The sequence below is a fragment of the Arachis ipaensis genome, chromosome B2, assembly GCF_059453495.1.
Source record: "Arachis ipaensis isolate K30076 ecotype BB chromosome B2, ASM5945349v1, whole genome shotgun sequence".
Taxonomy (NCBI): domain Eukaryota; kingdom Viridiplantae; phylum Streptophyta; class Magnoliopsida; order Fabales; family Fabaceae; genus Arachis; species Arachis ipaensis.
The window spans coordinates 82,139,444-82,147,951 of NC_142437.1; the positions used below are offsets into that span (position 1 = coordinate 82,139,444).

An 8,508-nucleotide genomic window follows, 5' to 3' on the forward strand; every position below is an offset into this window, starting at 1 on the left:
AAAGGCGAGAATGATTAAGGACCTAAAGAAAAAATTTAGGCTAAATATGCTAGGCTTGATTGAAACAAAAAAGAGTACAGTCACAAAATTTGAGGTAGTAAGCTTCTGGGGGCAAGATAATGTTGGGTGGGAATATGTTGAGTCGGATGGTGCTTCAGGTGGTTTGCTGTTAATGTGGGACGAAATGTGTTTTAAAATGAATAATTGTTATAAAGGGGACAGATGGTTATCCGTAGAAGGGATCATTTTGAAGAACAATTTTTACTGTGCTTTTTTCTTGGTTTATGGTGCCCATGTTAGAGACGAAAAACTTGTTGTGTGGGAAGAGCTGAGTTACACAGCTGGTTTATGTCAAGTCCCTTGTTGTTTCATGGGAGACTTTAACGAAATTATACAGGCAGAGGAAAGAAAAGGTAATGCCAGCTTGTCCATTTCTGCTGAAGAGTTTAAGAGCTGGGTGCAAGATATGCTCTTGGTGGACTTACCGCTGACTGACCGGACGTTTACTTGGTTCAGAGGATGGTCTTGTAGCAGGATTGATAGAGTCCTGGTTAATCTAGAATGGATGGAGGAGTTCCCGGAGATTCGCTTGAGAGGAGGACCACGGGGTTTGTTAGATCACTGCCCGATGATAGTAGAGGATACTAGCATGAGATATGGTCCTAGACCGTTCCGGAGTCTTGACTCATGGTTTACACATGAAGGTTTTCTAAGAGTGGTCAAGGAAGAATGGAAGGGGTTAGGGAATTTACAACTCACAGATAAATTGAAGGCCTTGACGATTCCTCTGGGAAAATGGCACACAGATAACTTTGGCGACATGGATAAGAAAATTATGAAGTTTGAGGAGGAAATTAAAAAGGTAGATGACATGGTAAGCATGGGACTATATGATGGAACAGTGGAGGCAAGAAGAAAGGCATTGGTGACTTGCTGTGAGAAGTAGTATGCAAGGAAGGAACTGCACTGGAAACAGATGTCGTGATCCCATCTTGCGAAGGACATGGATAAAAATACCAGGTACTTTCACAATATTGCTTCAATAAGAAGGAGGAATAACAGGGTTGATGCATTGGTAATTAATGGATGGGTCGTCAGGAATCAAGCAAGAATAAAAGTTGCTATCAGAGAGTTCTATAAGAATTTGTATCATCAGGAAGAGTCTCCGATGGTGAGCTTTAGAGATGGAATGGTGAGTTCAATAGGTGAAGAAGATGCTGCAGCTCTGGAGGTATTACCATCATCTCAGGAGATTAAAGAGGCCGTGTGGGACTGTGAATCTTCTAGGGTGCCAGGAAGTGATGGGTACAACATGAACTTCATCAAAAAGTGCTGGGATGAAATCGGGGCAGAATTCACGGTAGCGGTGTTAGGGTTCTTTTAGACAGCTAGATTACCGAAAGACTCGAATCTCACATGGGTGGCTTTGGCGCCAAAGTTCTTTGGGGCTAAGGAGATTAAGGACCTCCGACCAATCAATATGGTTGGTTGTGTGTACAAGGTGATTTCTAAGGTTTTGGTTAGGAGGATGAGATCAGTTATGCCAAGTTTGGTTGGAGAGACTCAGAGTGCGTTCGTTAAGGGTTGGAAAATACATGACGGCGCTCTTATTGCTTGCGAAACGGTGCACTGGCTCAAATCGAGTAAGAAGAAAGCGGCTATAATCAAGCTGGATTTCCAAAAGGCATATGATAGAGTCAAGCGGCGATTTGTGGACATTGTCTTGCAGAAGATGGGCTTTGGGCACAGGTGGAGGGATTGGGTTATGGAGTGTGTAGGCACAGCTACTATGTCAGTGTTGATAAATGGATCACCAACTAAGCCGTTCAAGATGGGTAGAGGTCTGCGACAAGGTGATCCCCTTTCTCCCTTCCTATTTGTACTGGTTGTTGATGTCTTACATAGGATGATTGGGGAGGCTGTGAGAAATGGTCGAATATCCCCTCTATGTGTAGGGAGAGTGGTGCACGAATTGTAAATCACACTTTTCACAACTCGTACCACTAACCAGCAAGTGCACTGGGTCGTCCAAGTAATACCTTACGTGAGTAAGGGTCGAATCCCACGGAGATTGTTGGTTTGAAGCAATCTATGGTTATCTTGTAAATCTTAGTCAGGAAATCAATTATAATTATCGGTATGAATTTCGAAGAATAAAAGAGCATCGATTAAATACTTGTTCTGCAGTAATGAAGAATATGTTGGAGTTTTGGAGATGCTTTGTCTTCTGAATCTCTGCTTTCTCCCTGTCTTCTTCTTCACGCACGCAAGGTTCCTCCTATGGCAAGCTGTGTGTTGGTGGATCACCGTTGTCAATGGCTACCATCCGTCCTCTCAGTGAAAAAGGTTCCGGTGCGCTGTCACCGCACGGCTAATCATCTGTCGGTTCCCACTCATGCTGGAATAGGATCCATTGATCCTTTTGCGTCTGTCACTACGCCCAGCCCTTGTGAGTTTGAAGCTCGTCACAGTCATTCAATCCCTGAATCCTACTCGAAATACCACAGACAAGGTTTAGACTTTCCGGATTCTCATGAATGCTGCCAATGGATTCTAGCTTATACCACGAAGATTCTGATTAAGGAATCCAAGAGATGTTCATTCAATCGAAGGTAGAACGGAGGTGGTTGTTAGGCACGCGTTCATAGATTGAGGATGATGATGAGTGTCACGGATCATCACATCCATCATATTGAAGTGCGAATAAACATCTTAGATAGAAACAAGCGTGTTTGAATAGAAAGCAGAAATAGTTGCATTAATTCATCGAAACACAGCAGAGCTCCTCACCCCCCAACAATGGAGTTTAGAGACTCATGCCGTCAAAGAGTACAAATTTCAGATCTAAAAATGTCATGAGATACAAAATAAATCTATAAAAGTTGTTTAAATACTAAACAGGTAACCTAGGTTTACAGAAAATGAGTAGACTATGACAGATAGTGCAGAAATCCACTTCTGGGGCCCACTTGGTGTGTGCTGGGGCTGAGACTAAAGCTTCTCACGTGCCTGGGCTATTTTGGGCGTTCAACGCCAGGTTGTAACCTGTTTCTGGCGTTGAACTCCACTTTGTAACTTGTTTCTGGCGCTGGACGCCAGACAGCAGCATGGAACTGGCGTTGAATGCCAGTTTACGTCGTCATTTCTTGAGCAAAGTATGGACTATTATATATTGCTGGAAAGCCCTGGATGTCTACTTTCTAACGCAATTGGAAGCACGCCATTTGGAGTCCTGTAGCTCCAGAAAATCCATTTTGAGTGCAGGGAGGTCAGAATCCAACAGCATCAGCAGTCCTTTTTCAGCCTGAATTAGATTTTTGCTCAGCTCCCTCGATTTCAGCCAGAAAATACCTGAAATTACAGAAAAATACACAAACTCATAGTAAAGTCCAGAATTGTGGATTTTGCCTAGAAACTAATGAAAATAAACTAAAAACCAACTAAAACATACTAAAATCTATATGAAATTAACCCCAAAAAGCGTATAAAATATCCGCTCATCACAACACCAAACTTGAACTGTTGCTTGTCCTCAAGCAACTAGACAAATAAAATAGAAGACTAATAAGTCAAGAAGCAATAATATCTCAGAGTTTTTGAGTGAAGCTCAGATTCTAATTAGATGAGCGGGACTAGTAGCTTTTTGCTTCCGAACAGTTTTGGCATCTCACTTTATCCATTGAAGCTCAGAGTGATTGGCATCTATAGGAACTTAGAATTCAGATAGTGTTATTGATTCTCCTATTTCAGTATGATAATTCTTGAACACAGCTACTTTATGAGTCTTGGCCGTGGCCCTAAGCACTTTGTTTTCCAGTATTACCACCGGATACATAAATGCCACAGACACATAATTGGGTGAACCTTTTCAGATTGTGACTCAGCTTTGCTAAAGTCCCCAATTAGAGGTGTCCAGGGTTCTTAAGCACACTCTTCTTCTTGCTTTGGACCTTGACTTTAACCGCTCAGTCTCAAGTTTTCACTTGACACCTTCACGCCACAAGCACATGGCTAGGGACAGCTTGGTTTAGCCGCTTAGTCCATGATTTTATTCCTTTAGGCCCTCCTATCCACTGATGCTCAAAGCCTTGGGATCCTTTTTATTACCCTTGCCTTTTGGTTTTAAGGGCTATTGGCTTTTTTTGCTTGCTTTCTCTTCTCTCTTTTTTTTTCTGCAAGCTTTGTTCTTTGCTGTTTTTTCTTGCTTCAAGAATCATTTTTATGATTTTTCAGATTATCAATAACATGTCTCATGTTTATCATTCTTTCAAGAGCCAACATATTTAACAGTCTTAAACAACAAATTCAAAAGATATATGCACTGTTCAAGCATTCATTCAGAAGACAGAAAGCATTGCCACCACATGTTACTAATTATAATTTTTTTCTTATTAAAACTCGAATTTTATTGCCTCTTATTCAAAAGGTCTGCTATTTTATTCATGTTTGCTGATGATGAGAAAAATAGACTATAACTTAATTGGAGATAAAATCAAAATAGACACTAATTACTACTATATGACTCCTAAGGTAAACTCCTATAACGACAACTATCACAGAGTTAAAGCAGAAATTGGAATTTAACAACCTTTGTTCTGGGAAGTGGATGTTCCTCGGATCTGTGGGGTGCTTGGTCCTTCAAGAGATAACTTCTGGCGCTTTAATTCCCTCAAGTCACGCCCTTGCTCTTCCTGTTCTTTAATCAAATAGCAAAGAATTTGACTTTGTTCCTTCTGTTCCTTTATTATTTGTTCCATAGCTTCTTGCATCTTGGTAACTGATGTTTCAAGATACTCCCAATATTCAGATTGAGGGATTTCTGGGAGAAATTCCTGTGTTTTCTTCTTGATGGGGTAATCCTGTGCTTGTTGTTTTTCCATTGATGCTTTGGTGATTGGTTTCTCAATTGAGATATACTCAGTTATTCCCATCCTTACTCCAGCGTCCTTGCAGAGCAGAGAAATCAAGCTTGGGTAAGCCAACCTGGCCTCTTTAGAATTTTTGTTAGCAATTTTGTAGAATTCAGTTGAAATCAGTTGATGAACTTCCACTTCTTTTCCCATCATGATGCAATGGATCATCACTGCTCTTTTAACAGTGACTTCAGAACGGTTGCTAGTGGGCAGCAGGGAATGCCCAATGAAGTCCAGCCAGCCTCTGGCTACTGGTTTGAGATCTTCTCTTTTGAGTTGATTAGGAACACCCTTCGTGCTGGTGGTCCACCTGGCTCCAGGGATGCATATGTCCTCTAGAATCTTATCCAGGCTCTTGTTTGTTCTCATTATTCTCCTATTGAAGGAGTCTGGATCATCTTTCAGCTGAGGTAGCTTTAAGATCTCTCTGATCTTGTCAGGGTGGGTATGAATAATCTTTCCTCTGACCACGGTTCGATAGTCATAGATATCAGATCCAGATAGTCTTTGCCTGTCTGTATGCCACATATTAGCATAGAACTCCTGGACCATATTCCTTCCCACTTTCATTTCAGGATTAGCTAGGACCTCCCAGTTCCTGATTCGAATTTGCTCCTGGATCTCCGGATATTCGTCTTCTTTCAGATCGAATCTAACTTCCGGGATCACTGATCTTAGACCCATTATTTTGTAATAATGGTCTGAATGTTCTTTAGATAAGAACTTCCCTTGATTCCAAAGTGGTTTTGGAACGCTCTCTTTCTTGCCTCTTGAAGTGGGTTGTTTTCCCTTAGGAGCCATGATCTTAGTGATCACGGATAAACACACCAAACTTAGAGGTTTGCTTGTCTTCAAGCAAAAGAAAAGAAAGGAGAGGGATAGAAGGAGAGCTAGGTGCAATTGTTGATGGAGGAGGGTGGAGGCCGAACCCATATTTAAAGGGAGGGGGGTGGGTTCGAAAATTTTGAAAAGATATGATAAAAGAGATTGATTTGGAAAAGATAAGATAGAAGATATGATAAGAGAGGATATAGTTTAAAATTGAAAAGATATGAAAATTTTTTGAAAAAGATAAATCTAGATTTTGAAAAAGATAATGTGGAGATTTGAAAAAGATATTAGTTTAAAAGATAGATTTGTTTTGAAAATTTGAAAAAGAGTTGGATTGAATTTGAAAAAGAGGGTTTGTGCTTATGGATTAAGATACATTTGCTATTTTTAAGGTAGGGTTTTTAGAAATTAGGGATTTTAGAAATCAGGGTTCTTAACATGTTTATGCAAGAAATCATGAATTGAAGCATGAAAATTAAGGTTAAAATAAAAAATGTGGAGAAAAAATGAATTTACCTCCTCCCCACCATCCTGGCGTTTGAACGCCCAAACGCTGCATGTTTTGGGCGTTCAGCGCCCAAATGCTGCCTCTCCTGGGTGTTCAACGCCCAGCTGCTGCTTCTTTCTGGCGTTGAACGCCAGGAACTCCTTTGTCACTAGGCGTTTTTCTGAACGCCCAGGACGCTGTAAATCTGGCGTTGAACGCCCAGAAGGAGCTTCTTTCTGGCGTTCAACGCCCAGTGGATGCTTATTTTGGGCGTTGAACGCCCAAAACAGAGTTTTATTGGCGTTTTCTTGCCAGTGAGCTCTTTTTCTCTGTTTTGTGTGCAGAATCATTCTGTAACCCTGTAAACTTATATAATTGACTCTTTACCTTAGGATCAATGAACTTTATATAAACAAATAAAAATAAAAATAGGGCAAAATGCTTAGAGGATTGATGCCCCATGGCTGGGTTGCCTCCCAGCAAGTGCTTCTTTATTGCCTTTAGCTGGACCTTGCTGAGCTTTTAATCTAGCTTCATCCTTGAGCATTCTTGCTCAACGTTGCCTTCAAGATAGTGCTTGATTCTCTGTCCATTGACAATGAATTTCTTATCAGAATCAATATCTTGAAGCTCCACATAACCATATGGTGATACACTTGTAATCACATATGGTCCCCTCCACCGGGACTTCAGTTTCCCGGGGAATAGCCTGAGCCTAGAGTTGAACAACAGAACCTTTTGTCCTGGTTCAAAGATTCTAGATGACAGCTTTCTGTCATGCCACTTTTTTTATTTTTCTTTATAAAGCATGGCATTTTCGAAAGCAGTGAATCTGAATTTCTCTAGCTCATTTAGCTGGAGCAATATTTTTTCTCCAGCTAATTTGGCATCAAAGTTCAGGAATCTGGTTGCCCAGTAGGCTTTATGTTCCAGTTCCACGGGCAGGTGACATGCCTTACCATAGACCAGTTGGTATGGAGAGGTCCCTATAGGAGTCTTGAATGCTGTTCTGTATGCCCACAGAGCATCATCCAAGCTTCTTGCCCAATCCTTTCTACGGGTATTTACAGTCCGTTCTAAGATTCTTTTTAGCTCTCTGTTAGAGACTTCAGCTTGTCCATTAGTCTGTGGATGATATGGAGTCGCCACCTTGTGGCGAATTCTATACCGGACCATGGCAGAGTAAAGCTGTTTGTTACAGAAGTGAGTGCCCCCATCACTGATTAATACTCTAGGGACTCCAAACCTGCTGAAGATATATTTCTGGAGGAACTTCAGCACTGTTTTAGTATCATTGGTGGGTGTGGCAATGGCCTCAACCCATTTTGATACATAGTCAACTGCCACCAGAATATAAGTGTTTGAGAATGATGGTGGGAAAGGTCCCATGAAGTCAATTCCCCATACGTCAAACAACTCAATTTCCAAGATTCCTTGTTGAGGCATGGCGTAACCATGAGGCAGATTACCAGCTCTTTGGCAACTGTCACAGTTACGTACAAACTCTCGGGAATCTTTATAGAGTGTGGGCCAATAGAAGCCACATTGGAGGACCTTGGTGGCTGTTCGCTCACCTCCGAAATGGCCTCCATATTGAGATCCATGGCAATGCCATAGGATCCTCTGTGCTTCTTCTCTGGGAACACACCTACGGATTATTCCGTCTGCACATCTCTTAAAGAGATAGGGTTCATCCCACAAGTAGTACTTTGCATCAGTGATTAATTTTTTCTTTTGTTTCCTGTTGTACTCTTTGGGTATGAACCTTGCAGCTTTATAGTTTGCAATATCGGCAAACCATGGTGTTTTCTGAATGGCAAATAAATGCTCATCCGGAAAAGTCTCAGAGATCTCCAGAGAAGGGAGGGACGTCCCTTCTACTGGCTCTATCCGGGACAGATGATCAGCTACTTGGTTCTCTGTCCCTTTTCTGTCTCTTATTTCTATATCAAACTCTTGCAGAAGCAACACCCATCTGATGAGCCTGGGTTTTGAATCCTGCTTTGTGAGTAGATATTTAAGAGCAGCATGGTCAGTATACACAATCACTTTTGATCCTACTAAGTATGATCTGAACTTGTCAATGGCATAAACCACTGCAAGTAATTCTTTTTCTGTGGTTGTGTAATTTTTCTGGGCATCATTCAAAATGCGACTAGCATAATAAATGACGTGCAGAAGCTTGTCATGCCTCTGTCCCAATACTGCACCAATGGCGTGATCACTGGCATCACACATTAGCTCAAATGGTAATGTCCAGTCTGGTGCAGAAATAAC

At 41.4% G+C, this 8,508-nt stretch overlaps 1 protein-coding gene across 1 annotated transcript; it reads left to right on the forward strand.

Annotated features, from left to right (window-relative positions):
• Nucleotides 1–10: 10 nt before the first annotated feature.
• LOC107627341 (uncharacterized) lies at nucleotides 11–946 on the forward strand. The gene has a single exon (XM_016330184.1). The coding sequence runs from the start codon at nucleotides 11–13 to the stop codon at nucleotides 944–946; it is 936 nt and encodes a 311-aa protein (XP_016185670.1).
• Nucleotides 947–8,508: the final 7,562 nt, after the last annotated feature.

What these genes read in the sequence shown, in the direction of transcription:
- LOC107627341 (XM_016330184.1), top strand. Translation starts at nt 11, where the DNA reads ATGATTAAGGACCTAAAGAAAAAATTTAGGCTAAATATGCTAGGCTTG.